This window comes from Calonectris borealis, chromosome 16 (assembly GCF_964195595.1).
Source record: "Calonectris borealis chromosome 16, bCalBor7.hap1.2, whole genome shotgun sequence".
NCBI lineage: Eukaryota > Metazoa > Chordata > Aves > Procellariiformes > Procellariidae > Calonectris > Calonectris borealis.
The window spans coordinates 13,417,971-13,439,421 of NC_134327.1; the positions used below are offsets into that span (position 1 = coordinate 13,417,971).

Below are 21,451 nucleotides of genomic sequence, written 5' to 3' on the forward strand. Positions count from 1 at the left end.
GTTAGCTGACGTGTGGCGTAAACAGAGTCTGTCCTGGGTCCTTCCGCAAATGGAAAATTGCAATGTGGATATGAACTAGTTCTGCTTGGCACTATTAATTCTTCTGTCCTCCTTCCTCTCTAGCACCAGCGCTGGCCCCACAGAACATCCAAGTAAACTCCCTTTCTGCAAGCCAGATGGAGCTCACCTGGGACCCCCCTCCTGCCGACAGCCAAAATGGGAACATCCAAGGCTACAAGGCAATCCTCCTGTTTCTACTGGTTTCATTTACCTTGCTTGGCGTTGCTATTGCTTGTGAGATAGCTCTGCAAACTACAGTTGCCCTCACTGCATAAGGCAAATTAAAACAGCATTCAGACTGCAGTACGGAAATGGCACTGCGTCCCAAAACCAAAAGAAAGAGAATGAGATTGGCGCGGGGGCGAGAAAAGGAAAAGTGTGTTGCTATTTGAGGAGGAGAGCGTGGGGAAACAGGGTATGCAGATAAGGAGGCAGCTCCACTTAATGCAGGCAACATATCTGCTCCCAAAAGCAACAGACACACAAGAGCCAGGGGCAAGAAATGTATTGAAGAAAATTAACTGAGCTTTCTATCTGTCAAATGTTACAAGCCATTAGGAAAAGCAGAACATTGTCCAAGCTAGAAGCCTGAGCCAGGTCAGATTTCGGAAGAATTATTTCATTTCCTTAACTTTAACAAAATTAAATCATAGCATTAATTGCATTTGGTTCATAGGAGATGAGCGCGTTGCCGAGGCATGTTGTTTAGCTTCTCCAGCATGAGAATGGACCCTCAGAGAGTGGAAATGGGCAAGTCTACAAACACTGGAGCTTGGCTTGTGTTCAGTGTCTGGCTCTGCCTCTCTCCATGAATTTAGGTACATAAGCGAAGAAAAGCCAAGCCAATGTGAATAATCTGGCATCCTTTCTTGGCAGTAACAAGCATCCTTATATATCAATTCATGTTCTTTTCCTTTTGTACGTATATAGATGGCTCTAACAGCTTGGCTTGTAGAGCCAAGGTGGAGTCTTGCCTTGGCTCGTTCTCTCAACTTTCTGGCTTGCTTTGGCCTGTTGTAATGCTCTCGCTGCCAGGCCCGTCCAATAAGTAGGGCTGGCACCACTTTTCCTCTTGGAAACAACTTCTCCAAAGCCTAATTTTATGGCATCAGGATAAAAATTATGTAAGGGAAGAATGGGGAAAAGTACCTCAAGGAACTTTAGGCAAAGTCTTTACTTACCCTCTTCAGGGAGGCATTTGCTTGGCTGTCCTGTGAACACAAATGGTGAAACCGTTGTGTGCACGCAGAGGGGAATCACGGACCATCGTATCAGGATGCCCATGCTGACAGGCAGCTAGCATTTCAGGGAGAATTTAAAAACTGACCTCTCATCGCTGAACTCTGGCAGCTCATATCTGCTGTTATTAGGCCATGTTCTCTATGGAGCCTGTGCTCAATTTTTGAGTGATGTACTCGGCTACGTGGTCACTGGACTCGGGGGAATTTGCCAAAGGAAGAGAAAAGATTGGACACGTGGTGAAAAGCATTAGTATCCCATTTAACGGAGGAGTCCAGAGCAAGACTGCGCCATCTTCCTGATCTTTTATAGCTGCAATGCCCAGATATTTTCTAGGTGTAGGATATGCTAAAGCATCTTACTGTCCCAACAGATTTATTACTGGGAGAGCGACATCCAAAATGACACGGAGAAAGTGAAGGTCCTTTTCCTCCCGGAGACAACCGTCCGGCTCAAAAACCTGACCAGCCACACGCGGTACATGGTCTGCATCTCCGCTTTCAACGCAGCTGGGGACGGCCCCAGGAGCAGCCCCTCGCAGGGCAGGACGCACCAGGCGGGTATGGGATCGTCGTCTTGTCTCAAAGCACAGGCTTGGTGATGACCAGAATGTAACTGGGCAGTGGCTAAGGGAAACTGGTGGATAAAGGAGGGCACTGGTGTTTGGATTTAGCTTTCGGGTGGGTCATTACATTGTAATGGTCTTGGCGGGGAAAAAAGGGATCAAATAAGTGGACCATGTGGGAAAGGGAACGATACAGTGGAAATGGGAATGGACTGGCAGAAGGACCAGTCCCTTCACAAGCTGGTCCAGAAGGAAACTGTCTGTGGGTCTGTTTCTGGCCTCTGCTATCACATCTGAAAATCTGAAGGAACTCATCTCCAGTGCCTAGAAATTGCCCAGTTGGTCCTGAGAGAGAATTATTGTGCTTTTTATAATTCCTCCTTTTTTTTTTTTTTTTTTTTTTTTTTTTTTTTCCAAAGCTGGATCAGCAGCCACCCAGTCAGTCTGTGCTGGACGTGACCGTGGTGGGAGCCCTCCAGCGAAGGGTGAAGGCAGTGCCCTTGGTGGTGGCTATGAAGAGGAGGTGTGCCCGCGGGCTGTATGCTCACGTAGCACCCTTCTGCGTCCTATCTCCTTGCTTGCCTTTGAGGTTCAGCTTTGCAGCTGAGTGGCTGTTTTTTTTTAGGACAGGCTGGGCTTCTGACTGATTACAGGACATTTGGATACAATTGGCAAATCCCATTCTCAGCTTGTTTCCTTTAGATTTAGGCTGGGCAAATAAACCAGTGTTTTATAATATATATGTATATCAGATTGACTACTCCTACTGCAATTCAATCTATTTGTAATCCTTTCAGCACCCAGTGCTCCCAGCTTCTTGGCATTCTCTGAAATCACTTGCACTACGCTCAATGTGTCGTGGGGCGAGCCGACAGCAGCAAATGGAGTCCTGCAGGGTTATCGAGTAGTCTATGAGCCTTTGGCTCCCGTCCAGGGTAAGAAAGACCTCCGATCATACATATTCATGGAGAAATGACAGAAAAGCACTGTAGTATCTTTTATCTCTGCCCAATTTCCTAGTTGCTCTCTGCCGATTTCCAAGAGAAGCCAGGTGGCAGAGGGTAAGTAAAACAATTCCGCTTTTGCCAAAACTGTTCAGCAAATGATAATATTGTGGAATATAGCTTTTGTCTGTCCTCTCTCATTTTCTTGCACAAACTATATTCTGTGTGATTTGAAAAGTCATTTTGCGGCCGTCGTTACCTAGTATGGGCGAAGAGGAAACTCAGCCTGAGAGTGCCTGATTGTCTCCCCGCGTTGCGCTTTGAAATTGCTGAGTAGACTCCATCCCAGAATAGTCATCAGACACATTTGTGATGCTTATCACATCATGTGTCACTTCTGTTATCACAAAGATTGCCAGGGCATCAAATGCGCTAGTTATCACTGGTACCACCGCCGCTTTTGACAAGGCGGAATAACTGTGATGGAGGTTTAGTTGTGTCTGTTTACACGGAGTTTTCAGGCAGCATTTTTAACCCAGCACTAGATTTAAGCTAGAGCACAACAATGTGGTGGCCACAAATGTTTCATTAATTTGCCAGAACAGCAACAGAGAAGGATTTGGCAATTTCTCTGAAAACAAATGTAAATTCATTCCAAAGGTGAATTAGAAAAGGCTACAAAGTTTGTGGATGGTCTTATTAATATTTTTATGTTCCTGGTAGATCGCCAATAGTTCAATAGGATGTCCAGCTTTGGCAGTGTGACAGCAGGGAGAGTAATTTCAGCCATTGCCAATCCATTTTAAACTCTTTTCCAAAGAAATAAGGATATCAATCACTCATATTTGCTTCTGTAAGGAATAAAGATCTATATTGTCTGAATATCCATGTCTCATGCACTGAGAAAGTTATATTCAGGAATGAAAACATGAGAATAAAAGCACTTTCAGCCTTTATGGCTGGCAGGTCTGAGCACAAAGAGCTAATGCAGAAAGCATTTCTAATTCTGACCAAGAAATGTGCACAGGGTATGCAGGAGGTTCGGCTGTTTGGGCATTTCCTGCCTTTTATTCATTCCTACACAAGGTTTAAGAATACATTTTTTCCCCTGAAAATATGGAAGTGTCAGATCATGTTTTCTCTGCGCGCATTTGACTTAACATCCTCAGAATCTTTGTTTTCTTTTCTTCTCTTCCTCATCTCTGCCTGTGCTATCTCTAACTCCAGTTTGTCTCTCCTTCCCTTGTAGAAGATTTCTGATGTGAGCAGGGAGGTTATGGAGGGCTTTTCCTCAAATTCTAAATTTTTGCCTACATTTATTTTCCAGTTCCTACCCATTTGCTCTTGTCCCAGCATTTTTCTCTCAGCAAACATATTTATTCTCCCACCGTGGTAAGTAATCCCTCCCTCGATGCCATCATTTTCCTCCGATAGAAAAGCCACGCTCCTTTATTTAGAGAACAAGGTAAAGCCAAACTCATTTGAAGATGGAGCACGTAACGGTGCTGAATGCAGGCAGCGAGGCTTGCGGGGCTGGCAGCTGCCAGACCCCACAATCCCAGAGGATCCTTCCAGCCCCAGGTCTCGCGTTCCTCCGTGCCAGCACTACAACACAACGATATGGATGGACCAGACCCCCTGGAGCTTTTTTCCTGCATCTTTTGACTTTTCACCCATTCGCGATTTTCGGCTGAGCATCCTCGCCGTTGTGACCCCTCCTGCCTTCCCACTCACAAGCCACCATTTCAAACCTGTGTATTTTGCAAAACTTTCTAACAGCGATCTATTCTTTAGCACAGTCTTCTCACTGTTTGACCTTTTATTGTTTGTTTACAGTGTTATGTTTTACACAAAAATAGATAACAAAATTGCCCTGGAGCCTTTTTTAACAGTTCCTTTTTTTTGGAACATAACTTCAGGACAAATGCTTCCTGACTCGTCTTGGAGAAATGAAGTAGTACACCTAGGGAAGGAGGGAGCACTTTTACTGCTTGCTCGTTAACCAAGGAAAGATTCCCCGAGTTATAAATTGTATCAGGGAGAAAACTTTGAACAGAAACCACTTGGACGTTATTCTTTATTTAACTGATAAAAACTGAAAGAAGCATCTTGATTTGCATAAAATAAGCATCTGGATTGAAAAAAATCTTCCTTCTGCATTTTTATGGAAAGACAAACTAGCAAGCTGCCTTCTCTAATGGGAAAAACATTTTTCTGCTTCCTATCTTCTTGGCTTGAAATGTGTTATTGTTGTGGTTTAACCCCAGCCGGCAACCCAGCCCCACCCAGCCGCTCGCTCACTCCCCCCGTGGGATGGGGGAGAGAATCGGAAGAGTAAAAGTGAGAAAACTCGTGGGCTGAGATAAAGAACAGGTAAAGCAAAAGCCGTGCACACAAGCAAAGCAAACCAAGGAATTCATTCATCCTTCCCACCGGCAGGCAGGTGTTCAGCCATCCCCAGGAAAGCAGGGCTCCATCACGCGTAACCGTTACTTGGGAAGACAAACACCATCACTCCGAATGTCCCCCCTTCCTCCTTCCTCCCCCAGCTTTACATACTGAGCATGACGTCGTATGGTATGGAATATGGTATGGAATATCCCTTTGGTCAGCTGGGGTCAGCTGTCCCAGCCGTGTCCCCTCCCAGCTCCTTGTGCACCCCCAGCCTGCTCGCTGGTGGGGTGGGGTGAGGAGCAGAAAAGGCCTTGACTGTGTGTAAGCCCTGCTCAGCAGGAACGAAACATCCCTGGGTTATCAACGCTGTTTCCAGCACAAATCCAAAACAGCCCCACACCAGCTACTGTGAAGAAAATTAACTCTATCCCAGCCAACACCAGCACAGTTAGGTACTTCTACAGAACCAGAAAAATGCCAGAAGGACTCTGTAAACTCAACTTTGTGTTCTGTAAAATGTTTTATAAATCAAATTCTTTCCATTGACTTACTTTCAGAAAATTTTAATGAAAACGAGATTTTTTGTTTTCAGAGCACTCATTGCCGCTCTGCCCTTTGTGTAGCATTGAGAACCTAAACGTGAAACTGGCTATGAACATTGATGAAGGAAACAGCACTGCTATTAATTCTTCCGTGTAAGAAAAATTCTTAGAGAGTGAGAAGAGTGAAACACAAGTCATGACTTCAGCCTTGTCCAAGCTAAGAGTGCTTTGATTGCACCCACTCTTGCAGTGGTATTTACACCCGCAAATTACCTGTGAGATATACATCCTTCATTCTGCATTCGCTTGGTAATGGTGGAAAGGACAGGACAAGATGAAAGGAAAGAACCTGGCCCTTGTTCCCTCCTCCAGGCAATGTTGCAGGTTACTTGGCAAAGAAGCAGTGGAGAAACGCTTGCTTAGGAAGCAATCTGCAACATGCAGTCCTCTTCCTTTACCTCCTCCTTTCTTCCCAGAGTAATTAGTGAAGTTGCGTGTAGTCTCTTGGTAATTTCCCAGTTGTGTTGTAAGGTTTTTTTCTTGTCAGTACCCACTTATCAAGCTTAAACTCTAATTATACTTATCAGTGCTGAAAATTGGCTATTATCACTACTTAAACTCCTTCTAATTGTAAGAAATACTTTCTTAGCAAACTGTTAGATAATTTTACTTGCCATCTAGATGTAATAAGCTCCACTTGATTTCTTTTTTTGCATTGCAACCTTCTCTTATTTTTTTATCTGCATGGCTGTTCCAGGGGTGAGTAAGGTGGTGACCGTCGACATTAAAGGGAACTGGCAACGCTGGTTGAAGGTCCGAGATCTCACCAAGGGCGTGACTTACTTATTCAGAGTGCAAGCCCGAACCATCGCCTATGGACCTGAACTGCAAGCCAACGTCACAGCTGGGCCGGCAGAAGGTAAGTGGAACCGTAAAACCATGTCGCAAGTCAGATCAGTTACACAAACACGGTCCAACAGCGGGGAATGGTGCACTCAGGGCTTAACGTGAATTTCTAAACCAAGGAAAAGTTGAATCACAGGAGCTCAGGACATGATTCAGTGGGTTTCGTAACTGCCCATGAAAAACATGTTTCCTTTTTTCCTGAAATCTAGAAGTCTGATGTGAATAAACAAAACAGCGTGAATAAATCATAACACAAATGGGCCAGCCAGGGATTTCAAAGCTGCAGCCTGACAGCGCGGTGCATAATTCTGACTGTACTGCTCTGCGGTGGAGTCAGAACTGGAATAACTCTGCCGAAACCAGCAGAGGTTCCTGGATGTAAAGCCAGAAAGAATTTACAATTATTCTCTCCTGACACTTTGGCTTATCCAGGGGGATAGGTCTGCGAATTTCCTGATACATCAAGAGGAGGTACAGGCTGAACACCAGCTTGGTTCAATGTGTGTACCAGAAGAGTTTGTTTTCTTATTTGATCAGTGATTTTGATAAATAACAAGATAATCTAACAAGGCAAATGCACTCCAATGATACAAGCCTGTCCAGTAAATCACAGAACATCAATGAAATGGTCACATTTCTGATTTTTGCTTTTTTCCCAGCCTAGGGAAATATTTGCTCCCTCCATCAGAGCCACAACTGGCAGTTCCACCCTTCTGGGTGCCAGCAAGCTTTCATTTTATCACGGTACCCTCCGTACCCGTTATCTGGGACAGCAGCACTGTGGATCCACCATCTAACTCTCATGCCCCACCACAGACAGTATAAAGCAGGAATTCTCTCTAGCATGGCCGTGGCATCTTCCCAAGCGAACGGGCAGGCGGCTGTCCCCACGAACCGCTCCCTGAAACTCGGAGGCTGGTTTCACCTCTGAAGTCAGAAATAGCAGTGACAATGTGCAAACGCTGCAGATATAATAATGGTTAAAATGAGAGCGTTTTTTCTCTTTCCTTCTTAACACCAAGAACCCCAGCCATTGATATGTAACTGCTGGCACTAGAACTAGTGAAAAATTTAGGTCAATAGCCCATTGAGCTGGTTTATGTTGCCTATATGTTGATCAATACTTCTAGGTAATTTTTTTCCCCTATATCAGTAGAAAAAATGAAGAATACTGCAGTCTGTCTGTGATACCACCATTTGCTATTCTCATTTCATTCTTCAGGGTCTCCCGGCTCCCCTCAGGAAATTCTGGTGACAAAATCTGCTTCTGGGCTGACGCTACAATGGACTGAGGGAGATTCAGGAGAAAAACCCACAACTGGGTACATTATAGAGGCACGGCCCTCAGGTAAGCCATGGGAAACATGGGAAGCTTGATGTCATGAGTTCCCTTCCTTCAGTCCATGCTGAAACCCATCCTGCGGTGGAGAGGTCGTTTGTCATCCCAGTAAGGTAATGGGATTTTGTGAGAGAACGCTATCGCCAACCAGTATTAAACCGTTGCTGGTTTATTATGTCGTTCAGCAGATTTTCTCCTGTTTAGGAGCAGTCACAGAAAATTGCCCTGAGTGCTCTGGCTTTCACTGTACTAAATCACTGGTAAATCATCCAACTGATGAGCTAATATAGTTAATAATTAAAACTCAGTTAAATGCTTACAGCATCTTTCATGCGCAAGGACCAATAAGTACTTGCAAACTGTATTTTGAGGACCACAGATAGAAATCTGTTCTCCTCTGCAGCAGAACACAGCAGATAATTACTATTTTACTGTTAATAACAGGGCCAGGACTTTAGCACCACGTATGCATCTCTTTCCCCATTTGTTCTGCAGGGAGGGCACTGGGAGGGAGAAAGGAATCCTCCTCCCATCACCACAGTTTTTCTTGGTGCTTTCGCAGAGCTCTTTTGCTTCTGGGATTTGCATCTTACTGAAGCTGCTCTCTGCTTTTTCCAGAATATTTCCCCAGTTGGACACTGTCATTTTAAAAGTAGGCGTATGCTCCAGCCTGTTCACAGCCTCTCCCAGCTTGCTACCCCTTGCAAATTCAATAAGCGCACACTTTCCAGTAACGAAGTCATTAACAAAAACCAGTGAATGCTGCCAGACCCCTGTGTAATCTCACTTGATGATTTCCCTCCACTCTGACAGTGAATGTTGATAACCATTTGCCAAGTACAGTTTTGCAGCCGGTGATGCATCTACCAGACACTTGTTTCACGTAGGCCATGTTTGAATGTCACGATGTCAAAAGCTTTGCTGAAGTCAGGATAGATGATGTCTGCTCTTTCTCCTCTATTGACAAGGTCTGCTACCCTGTCACAGAAGGAAATTAGACACAATTTATACTTGACATATCCATGTTGGCTGCTTGTTCTTTCCTTTTTCACTTCTAGGTGCTTGCCCCTTGCTTGATTATATATTGATTAAATGAATGCTTATCTGTTTGATTACATAAAGGGTCCTAACTGTGTTTCTTGTATGTGTCTTGGATGTAAGGTTGCATTTAAAACCAATTATTTTAATTACCTTTAATGAGACCAGTAACAAAATCATTGCCTGCATTTCTGTGGTCATCACTGAAGATGCAAATTTCCATGATTGCATCTGATAGAATTTGCTCTGTAGGTGAGGCTTTGCTGTGACCCTAAATTTTTTTCTTAATTTCTGTCATTTACTTGCCAATTGTTTTCAAAACAAAGTGAAGGAAAATGTGTACCATCTCAAAGCGCTGGGGTTTCCCAGAGAAGTCAAGGGGTTTTTTTAATTAGAGGTGTGCTTTTATTTCCCTTACATCAACTTATTGATTTCTGCCCTTATTTCTTCATAGGTAGAAAATATCCTGTCTTATTTGAACAGCATTGTTTAGATAGCAAGTTAAACTGGAACTGTTCATTGAAGTTGACTTACCAGCTTAAGTCTCCCAGAGAGGGTTTTTTGAGTAAGAGGGTTTTAGAGGGAAACCTGCAGCCCATGTACAGATTGTCTGCAAGCTGGAAAATCAACTTGTGCGAGTGGTGACATTGCAAACTCATCCGATGTTCCTGGGCTTGTCTCACCGCTGGACGTGAACGAACATTTTACAGTTCATGGCTAAGGATGTAGGATTTGTGGCCCAGTCTTTTTGAGTAGGAAGAAAATAGTCCCTCCAAGGCAGGTCTGAGCTGCATTAACCCTGGGTCACTTCTGCTGGCCCCGCTCCACTGATCCTGGAAACGCACAGAAGAGGTCTCATTCTCCTGCTCTTGCAACCTGACTGTTGAGGCATTTAATTCCTCTTCAGATTATTTTAATCCTATTCATGCTGCTGTAGCAAATGAACTAGGCATTTGTATGCTGGATTCTCATCCTTCGTTCTGGTTGCAGCTGTAGGAAGCGTGAAATGCGATCCAGAGAGGAGGCAGCCTAATTGGAACCTTTGCTTATTTCACCCAAGCGTCGGCTTCCTTTCTGCTCCGCTTTTCTTCCTCATCTCTGCATGGAGGAGTTTGAAATCTGAACTACGAGCTTAACAAAAGCAGGGAACTAATTCCTCCTGTCAGGGCTGGTCATTCAGAGCAGCTTGTGTTTTAATATAATTCTAAGAATTTGCTTCTGCACATTGATTCGTATGGGTAGTAGAGCGTGGATTGGAGCAACCTTTGTTTTTAAGGAGTTGTCCGAGAGAAGAGCAGTTGACTCGTGCCCTTCACATAAAATCAAGGAAGGAAAAGGTACATTCATCCCTGTGAGATCAAAAAAGGGGTATCGAACAGACAGATGAAAAGCTTTAGCTTGTTGCCAATATTTAAATGCAATACCACTACCTTAGTGTTTCACATCTCAAGTGTCATCTATTACAGGCCTCATTACCCCAAACGTTAAATGCTGTATCATCTCATTTTCCCTGCTGTAGCTCCCTGCCAAGACTCTTCCATCAGAGTAGGAGGGTGGCTTTCTGTCAGAAATGGCAAACCCTACCCCCTTTTGTCACTTCCCTTTGAATTTTTCAGTGCCCTGCTGTGTCTCCCAGGGCTCCGGCTGCCCTGCTGGCTTTAGCAGCGGTGGCAGCAGGCAGCTGAGATTGTTCATTTGATCTCCCCGTTTCTCTCCCGGATTTATGGAAGGTGACCAGGCTGACTACCTCCTCTGCATTTTGAATATACTCAGACACGGGGACGGAGCAGGCGAACCAATATTTTTTCCAGAGTGATCTGTGCTAGAGGAAGACATTACAGAAACAGAAGAGTTTTTCTTTTCCTTCAACTTCTCTGTCCCCAGAGAAATGGATTCCGGTTTAGCTCCTTGTGCATCAGAAGAAATGCAATTAAGCAGCCTCTGTCACTGCCATCGTAAGCACTCCCTAGACATCAACTAGGCTGGCTAAGGAATGGGTATTAGATCGTGTCCTCAGTTTTTACGTACAGAGGAACAGACAGAAATGGCACAACAATGTTAAGGTTCCCAGTGCTGCTGAAGGGAGTGGGGAAGCTGGTTTCACCCCTCTTTTCCCAACCCCATGCCATATCCAAGGCTGCTCTCTCTGGACTGTGCTTTAACGGCAGGCAGGTAAAGTACCAAGCAGTCGCACGCAGACTTGCCTTCCCAATTATCCCCTATCTACAAATCAGGTGTTTTTGCATAACGCCCTAGGGATCCACGCTGCCGGGAGTGCAAGTGGATCCGAACTGCCAAGCCTGACACCTCCGTGCCCGTATTTGCCTCCTGCAGTCATCTGGAGCTGCCGGGCAGCCATGGAGGTGTTCGGTCAATGTGCTTCAGGGCTTGTGTCGCCTCAGGAAAGGCCTCCGACCCAGGACAAGCCGATATAGATTTCCTCTTCTGCTTCCTCTCCCCATGATGTGTTTTGGGTTTTGTTTGTTTGCGTTTCCCAAGCAGGGGATGACTTAAGCCCAGTGGGAGAGAACTGCATCTTAACATGCTTCCAATAATAACATTTCTAGCACTCTGACTGGCATGAACAGGCCAGTTAAACCTCAGATCAGCCACAAATCATGAGGACGTAGGTAAGTCAGGAAAGTGTTTTCTTTTGCTCCCCCCGATGATCAGTTCCGTGAAGGCAGCAGGCATTTTGGGGAAGAATCCGTCTACTTGGAGTGGGGATTGTCCTTCCCAGAAACGCTAGTTTTCACTTCCCACACCCCGAGGGCAAATCTCACTTTAGTTTCCTTGCTGGTGTCTTGAGTAATGTTTTTATGTTTTCTTCCTTTTCTATTTATTTTTAAACAAAGGAGGGAGTGCAGTGTCAAACATGGACACAAACCAGCAGAAGTCCGTAAATTCAAAGTGAAGGGTGCAGCTGCATTGCCGGCATCTGCCATGGGGCCTTTGGTTCGCTTCTGCTTGCGAACGACATGCCGAGGCTGACAGTTTGTCAGCCTTCACTTCCCATTCTTGTCCTTCCACTGGTTTGCATGATAATCCAGGCCTTTGCCTCTGACAAATACATCCACATTTTAATTTTGTCCTCTGTAGGAGGAACACTACCCGCGTTCAGCCGGTCCTTAACTCTCAGCTGCTTCTCCCCTCATAAACCTCCTAATGTGTAATTAGGAGAAAGCTTTACGGCACGGCTCTCCTCTTACTCCAAGAGGAGTTTAAGACCTGAATAACTGACAGCTTTCCATCTCCCCGGCCGCAGCACAGCGGCTGTTTGTTAGTGGTCTGAGTTAGAGCCGGGAGCCTTCGTTACTGACTGACAGTTTTACTCAGCGTGGAGACCCCGATTAATTGCCTGTGAAGCCAGGCTGGCCTGTGGGTGCTGTGTGTGGCTGCAACCTGCGGTGCTGCTCCTCGCCGACGCAGGATGGCCGGCGCCTGGCCCGGGAGGGCGGCCGGGGCAGGCTGGGCATCGTGTTAGGTCGGAGGTGGTTTCACCTTCCCCTGCCATTCAGATCTTCTCCCCATGCACGTGCCTCGCTCCCAAATTGGATGGAGGAGTCAAGGCCAGGAGATGAAGATCAAATCTCACGTCAGCAGGAAATAAGGCTGGGGCAGGGTCTGGTGAAGCATTGACAGAAACAAGAAGCAAAGAAAAAATTTTTTTTTTTGAGGAGCCCTCCCTTTTCCGTCACACATTTAGGCCTTTTTTAAGAGGCCGAGTGCCCAGTGAAAGGCAATGTGAAATGAAGAAAGGGGCAGATGTTACTGAAGGAAAAGCATTTGCGAGCAGTGCGAGTGCATCCCCGCTGCCGGCCGGGCTGCCTCTCCCAGGACAGCGACGGGGGCTGGCTGAGCCTTGCACCTCTTTGCAGGAGTCCGGTGTTGTAAATGTTGCTTTTCTCGGTGGTTTCTGTGAGTTAATACCCAGTTGATATCCCAACCACGGCATGTGCATCTTTCCTGCCTAAACTGAGTGGAAAATACTGTGTACAGCGTAGTAATGATCTTCTACTGAACTTAAAGGCCAATCTTTGCTCTCACAGGTGACCTTCTAATGAATTCCCTTTTAGCTGAACTTCTAACATTTAGAGCAAACCTAGTTTTGAGGGATGGAGGAAGAGATGCAGTGAATGAATTCAGAAGTATGTGTTCAATACTTAATCTTAAAGTTCACCACTGAGAGAAAATGCTTTTTTAGTTTGGATATATCTGATTGCCATCTCTGTCTGCAAAGAAGGGCCTGAATATTCCAGGTGGAGAGAAGATAAATTAATTGAGGCTCTGGAATTAAAACCCTTGTGGGCCAGGGCTTGGGAAGCCACCAACTATACCGTGCATAGCATTTGCTTGGGGTCAGCAGTGGGGCAGACATAAGGATGTCCCCCTTTCCAGGCTGCCACCCTGCAGATTTCTGACCACGGTAGCTGCATCAGCACCTCTCTGGGATCCCGAGGATCACACACTGGGTCCCATCTTGGCCAAGACCTGTTTCCTACCCCAGGAAAAAAGTTTGGGCAAAGATTGTTTCAAAGAATCAAAGGGGGATGGTCCAGAGAAGATACGGCCATCAGCCGGAGCACCTCTGAGTCCCTGCGAGACACGAAACCCTCTGAAGAAACATCCACCAGCAGCCTTTGCTGCCCCACACCATCGCCACCATAGCCAAGGGGACAGAGGTGTAGAAATGCAACGTTGACTTCTCAAGGGTAGTTTTCCCAACTTATTGCAAGCTTTACAGAGTGGTTAAATTTACACTCCTTGGTCCGTCGGATATTCTGCACTGTGCACCCTGATAGGTTTGAGAAAATGAGTAAGAAAGTGCATGTGTGAAGAGTTGTGTTTGTTGCTATGAGTGTTGAGCATTCGTTTTTATTGTTGCCTTTTCTTCCCCCATTTAAGTGGCTTTCAATGCAAACAAATTGCTTTTCAGACAATTCACAATGGGCTCAAATTCTCTTATCGCTGTTTACAAATGTGTTTATGAAAGCTCAGGCAATTCTAGCAATTATGGCAATATTTTATAGTCTGAGATGCATCTTCCTAGTATTGGTGGTTGCAACAATCTAACTTTGAAAATGCATCGCTCACTCCGCCCTCTTCAGAGAAACTAAATCCCAAGCTCCCTTTTTATTACATTGTAACTTTACGTGGTAGAAATAATCTTGCCTTCTATTGCCCTGTAAAAGGGAAGTCAATATTTTATCTCTTGTTTTATAGCCATTGTAATATCCAGCTAATACATAACAATGGGACATTATGATAACTTCATTATACTCTGATCATGCTGGTGAATAATGTATTGGTCTGAATTTTAAGCATGACAGAAAAATTACCTATTTTTATTGTTCTTTGGTATTTCTCGAATGTAGCTGGAACAATACATTTCAGCCTGCTTTTTGCATCCACTGAGACTGCCAATCCTAATGATCAGAAAAGATGTAGTTTGGGGGTTGTTAGTCATTGTGTGTGTTGCTAGACGTGCAGCACGGTACAAATTACTGAGCCAATATTTACTGATGCCAAAGCTAAAACATTCACATGGAAATGCACCTGCAGTGTTAATCAATCCATCTTTGCTGCTATTCCCTGTTGCACAGAAGTAGGCTAAGGGCCAAATTTTGCTCCGTTACACCAGCACAATTCTGGAATCACTGCAGTGACTCCAATTAGTTTATACTCAGGTAAACGCAAAGCAAATGAGAACAGATTCCTGCCTTACATTGCAGCAGCGGAACAAGTCGCCGAGGGTAGTGCTGCTGGCTCCTGCTTTATTGTTACCTTGATAACACCTCAAGCTACAGAAGTCATGCTGCTGCTCGAATCTCACAGTGCAGAGGACTTTTTTCAAAGCAGGCAGCTCCTGTGCTGGAATCGTATCTATGCAGAGGTTATCATCGTACTCCCATTGCTGTGGGACATGCAGAGAAAAATAGACGTTGCTCGAACAGCTTTGATAACTGAAAGTAAAAGCCCAATGGGATGCTTGTGAGGTCAGATCTATAAGAGCTACGCTGGCTCAGGCTAGCTGAGAGTTTGGCCCCACGCGGAGACAGTAACTCCGTTTTGTCAGCGAAAGCGCTGGGCACCAGTTGTTACTGAAAGGCAGTCCGTTTAGATTAATGTTTGATTCCTGCACTCAAAATTATTGACTGACATTTTTAATTATAGTTGGTTTTGTTCTTACTGGTAACAGCATCCATCTTGTTGAAAGTTCTTTCCATTGTAGTCAAGTGAATATAAGATTACGGGCACAGATCGGGGACCAGAACGGTGCCTGGTCAGGATGCGCATCAGGATCAATGTCAGTATGGCTGTTGAGAACCGAGATTACCCTGCTGAAACACTCTCGTCAGAATGGCATTGTGTTTCTAACAACTTTGAGAGGTTTATAATACACGCAAAAACTCATTCCTGTTTAAAAACGCATGGCACAGAAGCGCAGTGCCGGCTGTCTTGCTCTGCGCTTCTGTGCCACGCTGTGGGCCAGCACATGCGAAGGACATATCGCTGTTGATATTGTAAAGCAAGCAGCACTCCAGTGACACCAGTTCACCAGGCACCAGTTCATGCAAGGCCACAGTACTTCCCACCGAGCCCCAAATCTTACACTAGTTTGCAAAGCCTAGCCTACGCTCTTCGATAGCGAAGTCAGTTTTGCAATGGAAAAAGCGGGCAAAACCTGTGCGATTAGGACTCGCTGAGGTAGCAGGTGGCTTTGGGTTTCCTTGCTCTGTCAAAGAACAGGCATGCTGCTGCGGGGACCTTCCCTGGTCAGGAGGGACCCAGGCGGCTGGCAGCTGCTCTAGCAGCTCGGGTGACTGTGGGTGCTGCTGCAGATTTGAGAGGAGACCTCTTCCATCTGAGCTGTTATAAGACCCCATCATGAATAAATGCCTTTATAGATGGGGTCTTGCAGGGCATTCTGACATTTCTGTGTATCACTGAGCAGCGTTCAGGTACGCACGTCCACTGCCTGCGGTTGAAGCACGCAATTTTTTTAAGGTCTTTTCCAGCCTTAATGATTCTATGATTCTATGATAATTAATGACCATTTTTTTTCAACGAGCAGAAGGAGGTGCCAAGTCACACAGCTCATGCCATTTCTCTCCTTGCTGCTTTCCTAGATGAAGGACTGTGGGATATGTTTGTGAAGGACATCCCTCGCAGTGCTACCTCCTACACAGTCGGCCTGGACAAACTCAAACAGGGTGTGACCTATGAATTTCGGGTGGTCGCTGTCAATGAATTTGGCTATGGAGAACCAAGTGTTCCCTCTGTGGCGGTATCAGGTAATCATAGATTTTTTTGTTAATATCTTTTCCAATGGAATTGCTTGGGCTTGGGGGGGAAGAGGGGGAAAAAAAAACCAACCCAGATTCTCTAGTTGCAATAAATAATCAAGGGCAGTTTTGTTTTAGGATAAAAGCAAAGTAATATAGTGGTGAATCAAGGCTTGTTATTACAGTATGCTTTACTCTCAAGAGGGAACGTGTGTGCGTGCCATTTTTAAGTTTGACAAAGAACCTTCTCAGGAATTTCATGAGTGTTTATATGAGAGATCTCTTGCCCTAAGACTAATTTACACAGTCTGCAATTTGTTTGCTTTTTCTCCTTTCCTAGTCTGGTGTTTTGTTTACTCTGCTTCCTTCTTTTTTTCCCAGGGTTCTCTGATAAACATTTTCTGTGTTATTTTGTATTTAGCTCTCAAAAATATAAAAGTGTAGTTTGACAAAATTATTCCTGATATCCTCTGCGCTGGCAGTTCCAGTATGCTGTGATGCCTCCAGTCCCCCTTCATCAGAACACTCGTTGTGATGCTCGCGGGCTCTTCCCACCCTCCCTGCTCTCTTGTGCTTGTTCCCAGTAAACAGGGCTATGGCCTAAACGTGCTTCCAAAATCCCTTTGAGCAGCCTGGCACTCCGGTTTTCTGAAGGAACTTCAATACCTCGAAAAGCAGATTCCATTCAGCTTGCCACGTCTGGGCAGCTCGAGTGCAATGGCCTGTTGTGAAGTGGGAGAGCTTGCCCTCGTGAAAGCTGTGCTCAGGTCTCCTCTTGCCCTTGCAGAGGCAGCTGTGCTCCAGGTTGCCTTTGAGCGACATGTTTCATCTTTGCTGTGTCAGCAAAGACAGACAAGAGGAATAAAAGAACCTGATAAAGTGGCTTTGTGATTCAAAATTCTGGAGAGTCCTGAGAACCTGGCAATGCTCCAGTATCTGGAGTGGCTTTTATCTCTTTCTGAAAAGCATAAACACCATTCAACAGTTACCCAGCAGGCAAGAGTAGCAAATGCTGCTATCGCTATCACGGCTGCATTTGTCCTTACACAATTAACCACTTAGCCTGTGAGAGCTGCCTATGGATTTCAGTGAGAGTGCTACCCTTGCTTTTCTCCTTCAGGACAAGCGCGTAGACAACCCACTTCAAACACCAAGAGTCAGTGTTTTTCCTATCTGTGGTTTCACAGAGGCTATAACCCAATGTAAAGGCTCAGGAATCATGTCAGTCTTTCCTTTCCTGGAAGACGTTACTCCTCTGAAGCTGGGTATGCAGCTCCTTGTGATGCTTTTTATAAATAAACCGCTTGTTTGTAAGTTCTCCACTTGAACAGAACTATTTAATTCACCTCCTTTTGATGCTTCAGTGTTCATCTTAAATCGCTGCATGAAAGTAAAAGGTTTCCGTTGAGATTCACAGTCATAAAAGTATAAAGCTTTTTAGGCTGGCCACTTCAGCTAGTGCAGGGAGATATAAATTGCACTGAATCTGCTCAGCCCAGCATGGCTTGTGCAGTTTGCCTTGAGAACTTTATTGGCCTGGACTGGCCTCCCACCAAAGAAAGATCGTGGCTGCTTTTCACTGCTGCAGAATACCCAGTGATCTGGAACAAATTTGAGCTCATCTCATCAGGCTTACACCAGACTTGTGTTTAGATCCGGGGCTCAGGACAGTTGGGAAGAGAGCACCTGGGTTCAGTGATAGCGAGGGGTTGAAGTTGGTCTCCTGGCATCGCCCGTTCCTACCAGGTGTTCTTTTACCTTATGGACTACAGGGAAATTATATACAACTGCTGGCTTGTGCTCCAGCAGTAGCATTTTTTCATAAAGCTGAGGGAATCTGACAAAAAGAATATCACCGCAAGAAAATAACAATACTTATTACTTTGAACCAAGATAACTCTAGAAAGGGGAAGTTAGTACCATTTTGCGTCTCCAATTGAGGTCAAATGGGGTGAAATTACTTGAGATTGCACAAAATCCAGGGAACTGAATTGATACCCATGTGCTGCACATCAGGCTTGGCTAAGCTGATGGGGAAACGGTATAGAGTAGCAGTGAATGTTGGAAGTTGGAGTTAATGGAGGTACCGAAAGACACCGAACCAAGTGTACTTTGTTCCCTGGCACTAGCTGTATTTTTCAAAGACCAACTGAGCAGCATTTTGGCAGGGCAAGCCTCTTAAAAAGTGGAATAATCATGGGTCATGATGGATATATTAGTGGTTCCTTTGACCCGGGGAGTACTAAGCATACCGCAGTAGTCAAGGTGTGCGGAGCTGTGGGAAGAAACCTCCCTCTCTTCACTTGGTGATAACTTCTTAGCTAAGGAATTCTGGAGTGCTGCTCTGGGTGTGTGAAAGATGCTTGCGGAGACATTGGAACTGTGATATGCTCCGGTTCTGTTTGCCATCTTGGAAGTGTCAGCAAGCCCCTTGAAAGTCTGACTGCAGAGTAGGCGATGTTATCTCCTTTGAACGCCTCTCTCCCCTGAACACTATTACAGATGCATCGTTCACTGCGGGGAAGAAGAGAAAATTTTGAAGGAGCATAAAGAAGAATTGCTATTTGTTTTTTTGCTCTTTCAGCACAAACAGAAGCCCCTTTCTATGAGGAGTGGTGGTTTCTGCTGGTGATGGCTCTCTCAAGTCTGATCCTCATCCTCCTGGTGGTGTTTGTATTGGTCCTACATGGCCAGAGCAAGAAGTACAAGAACTGCAGCACAGGTAAGACTTCGGCTCCATGCTGTACACACACTCTCAAGAGCTGTAGGAATTAGAAATGTCTTCCCTTTGAACCCCTGATTTAATCAGTGTGGACTCTCTTTATAGGTATTTTGTTTGGCAGAAGACTCGGGTCTTTCTGCTGTCTGGTTTGGTAGAAGTGGCTTTTGCCCATAGCCATAGTGGGCAAAGAGTGCCTGATCTTATCAGATTTTGGATGCTAAACAGCCACGGGCTTGGATAGGACAGCATCTGGAAGTCCCAGGGACTGTAGCAAAAGCCAAGGAGTCTGGGTCAAATGTTTGGCAGAAGACCACAAAAAAGGGAATGTAATCATTCCCTGATAGATGGGGAGAAGGAGAAAGGTTCTGCTTTTCCGTGGCTGTATCCAATGCAAATATTCTAGGTCCGTATGTGTGAGGACTATGTCACAACTCCTTTGTATTAAATAGAGTGCCCTGCATCTCACATTCATTCTCTAAGCCAAGCTGCAGTTGCTGGGCTGGGGGCCAAGCAGCTAGGAGGTGTCTTGGTTATCTGGGCCTGTTAGACTTAAACGCACAATGAGCATCAAGCTTTGAACTTTCCTTTAGTTACGATTTTTACCAGTCTCCTTTCTGAAAGGAAACAGAAGCTACCTGCTCTATAACTAGGAATGTTAAAATAGTCCCCTTTCAAAGCACTTAGTTCTTGGGCTCTGAATATTGTTTTTACCTTTTCTTCTCCTCACACGATGAAGTCCTGGAAGGGCTGTTCACACGTACATTTCTCTGATAGCCTTCTCGACCTCCAGCAAGAAATTTCTCTGATGCCAGGAGGTGCCAAAAAAGGCACATTAATGAGTAGGATCAGGTGGATGAGTCTTTGCACTACCCGTTCTTAGGCATTAATGTAATGAAGGAGTCTTCCAGGCAGTATTTAGTAATTCAGTCCCAAAGCAAAGATCTTTTCTTTCTTTATAATTCACTTCTAACAAGTGTTAGAAAATCAGTCCCATGAGATATAGGATGTATGAATACCATGGCATTTTACCAAGTTAATACTATTACATATTTGTATGCATAGCTCATAGGAAATCTCTCATCTTCTTAGTTTTGGTCTGTGTTTGCAGGGCAGACACGAAAAGACAGGTCTGACCTGTACTGTCAGGTATCAGTGTTCACACCGAGTCTTAACGTAGCACTGAAATTGAAGCTGAAGATAAAGCACCTGACTGCTGCGAAGTGGCCATATGCAACCGGTCCTTCTCCCTGGGACACGAGCTGAGCTCACACCTTTGGGGATTACAAAGAATGAGCATGGGAGAGAATAAGCTCTTGCTATATTTGATCACAAGAAATAATACACTTTGCTGTATTTTCCCTCTTCGTTCACTCCCCTGTCCTTTTCCCTGCCTTACATTGTCCAGTGATTTCTCACATCTATATCTTATGCTCATTACAGCTCTGACATCTTTTTCCCATTTGCTATCCACTTACCCTTTCTCTTGCTTTCTTTCCTGCCTTTTTTTTTTCCCTCCTTTTGCTCTTTTTCTGCCTTTCGTAGTTTTACTTTCTCTTGCTTTGCTTCAGTCAGCATGAACGGGATTCACAGCACCTGATTTAAGACATCTTCAGTGGCCACCTGAATTAGTCACCTGGTTTCTATTTATAGTCAAAAGACAAGAATAAGCACTTTTGGAGCACAGTTCATCTGTGCTATTTTAGATGCTTACATCTGAATGAAATTCATCCATCCATGCCTCCTTCTTTCCCCTCTTTTGGCTCCTTCTGCCCATTCACACTCCTGCTAAGCTCATCTCCTTCACTCTGTTTGTTCTCATTTGCGATTTTCAAATAATTAATGATACCATAAAATACACAGAAGGAAAAGTCAGCTCTTACAGTTGTATTTGGGGGAAAAGTGCCTTTGTTTCAGCTGAATCTTTCATTGCCTGGCTCCAGGTAAAACCATCTCCAATGTGGAAGAGTCAGTCACCCTGGATAACGGAGGCTTCACTGCTCTGGAGCTCAACAGCAGACACCTGAACATCAAGAGCACCTTCTCAAAGAAGAATGGAACCAGGTAAGAAGCTGGGAACACCATGCTCTTGGAAATGGCTTTTTATCTAGCTTCAAGCAACTGTTAAACAGGCAAAGAGAGACTCTTGTCTGGAGGATCTAGGGAGGACTTCAATGCCCAAGTCACTGTTCCAGGCTGTGATTGTGGCTTCTAAGCATGATTTGATTGTGTCATTTCAGAGAAATGACAACATCCCATACATTCACCCTTCACGTTTCCTAGGTCTCCTCCTCGCCCAAGCCCAGGGGGGCTGCACTACTCTGATGAGGATATCTGCAACAAGTACAACGGAGCTGTGCTGACCGAGGGCTTGGGCCTCAACGAGAAGCCCTTAGAAGTGTCGGAGTCAGAGGTAAGG

At 45.1% G+C, this 21,451-nt stretch overlaps 1 protein-coding gene across 1 annotated transcript in view; it reads left to right on the forward strand.

The window, feature by feature from the left end:
• Positions 1 to 21,451, forward strand: part of SDK1 (sidekick cell adhesion molecule 1) — a 419,426-nt gene that overhangs the window by 384,985 nt on the left and 12,990 nt on the right. Inside the window, exons 36-44 of the mRNA XM_075165332.1 lie at positions 124 to 239; positions 1,673 to 1,859; positions 2,662 to 2,799; positions 6,502 to 6,663; positions 7,873 to 7,998; positions 16,158 to 16,322; positions 18,898 to 19,035; positions 20,976 to 21,096; positions 21,316 to 21,445. Coding sequence (XP_075021433.1) covers positions 124 to 239; positions 1,673 to 1,859; positions 2,662 to 2,799; positions 6,502 to 6,663; positions 7,873 to 7,998; positions 16,158 to 16,322; positions 18,898 to 19,035; positions 20,976 to 21,096; positions 21,316 to 21,445 — 1,283 coding nt within the window. The remainder of the gene's footprint in view (positions 1 to 123; positions 240 to 1,672; positions 1,860 to 2,661; positions 2,800 to 6,501; positions 6,664 to 7,872; positions 7,999 to 16,157; positions 16,323 to 18,897; positions 19,036 to 20,975; positions 21,097 to 21,315; positions 21,446 to 21,451) is intronic.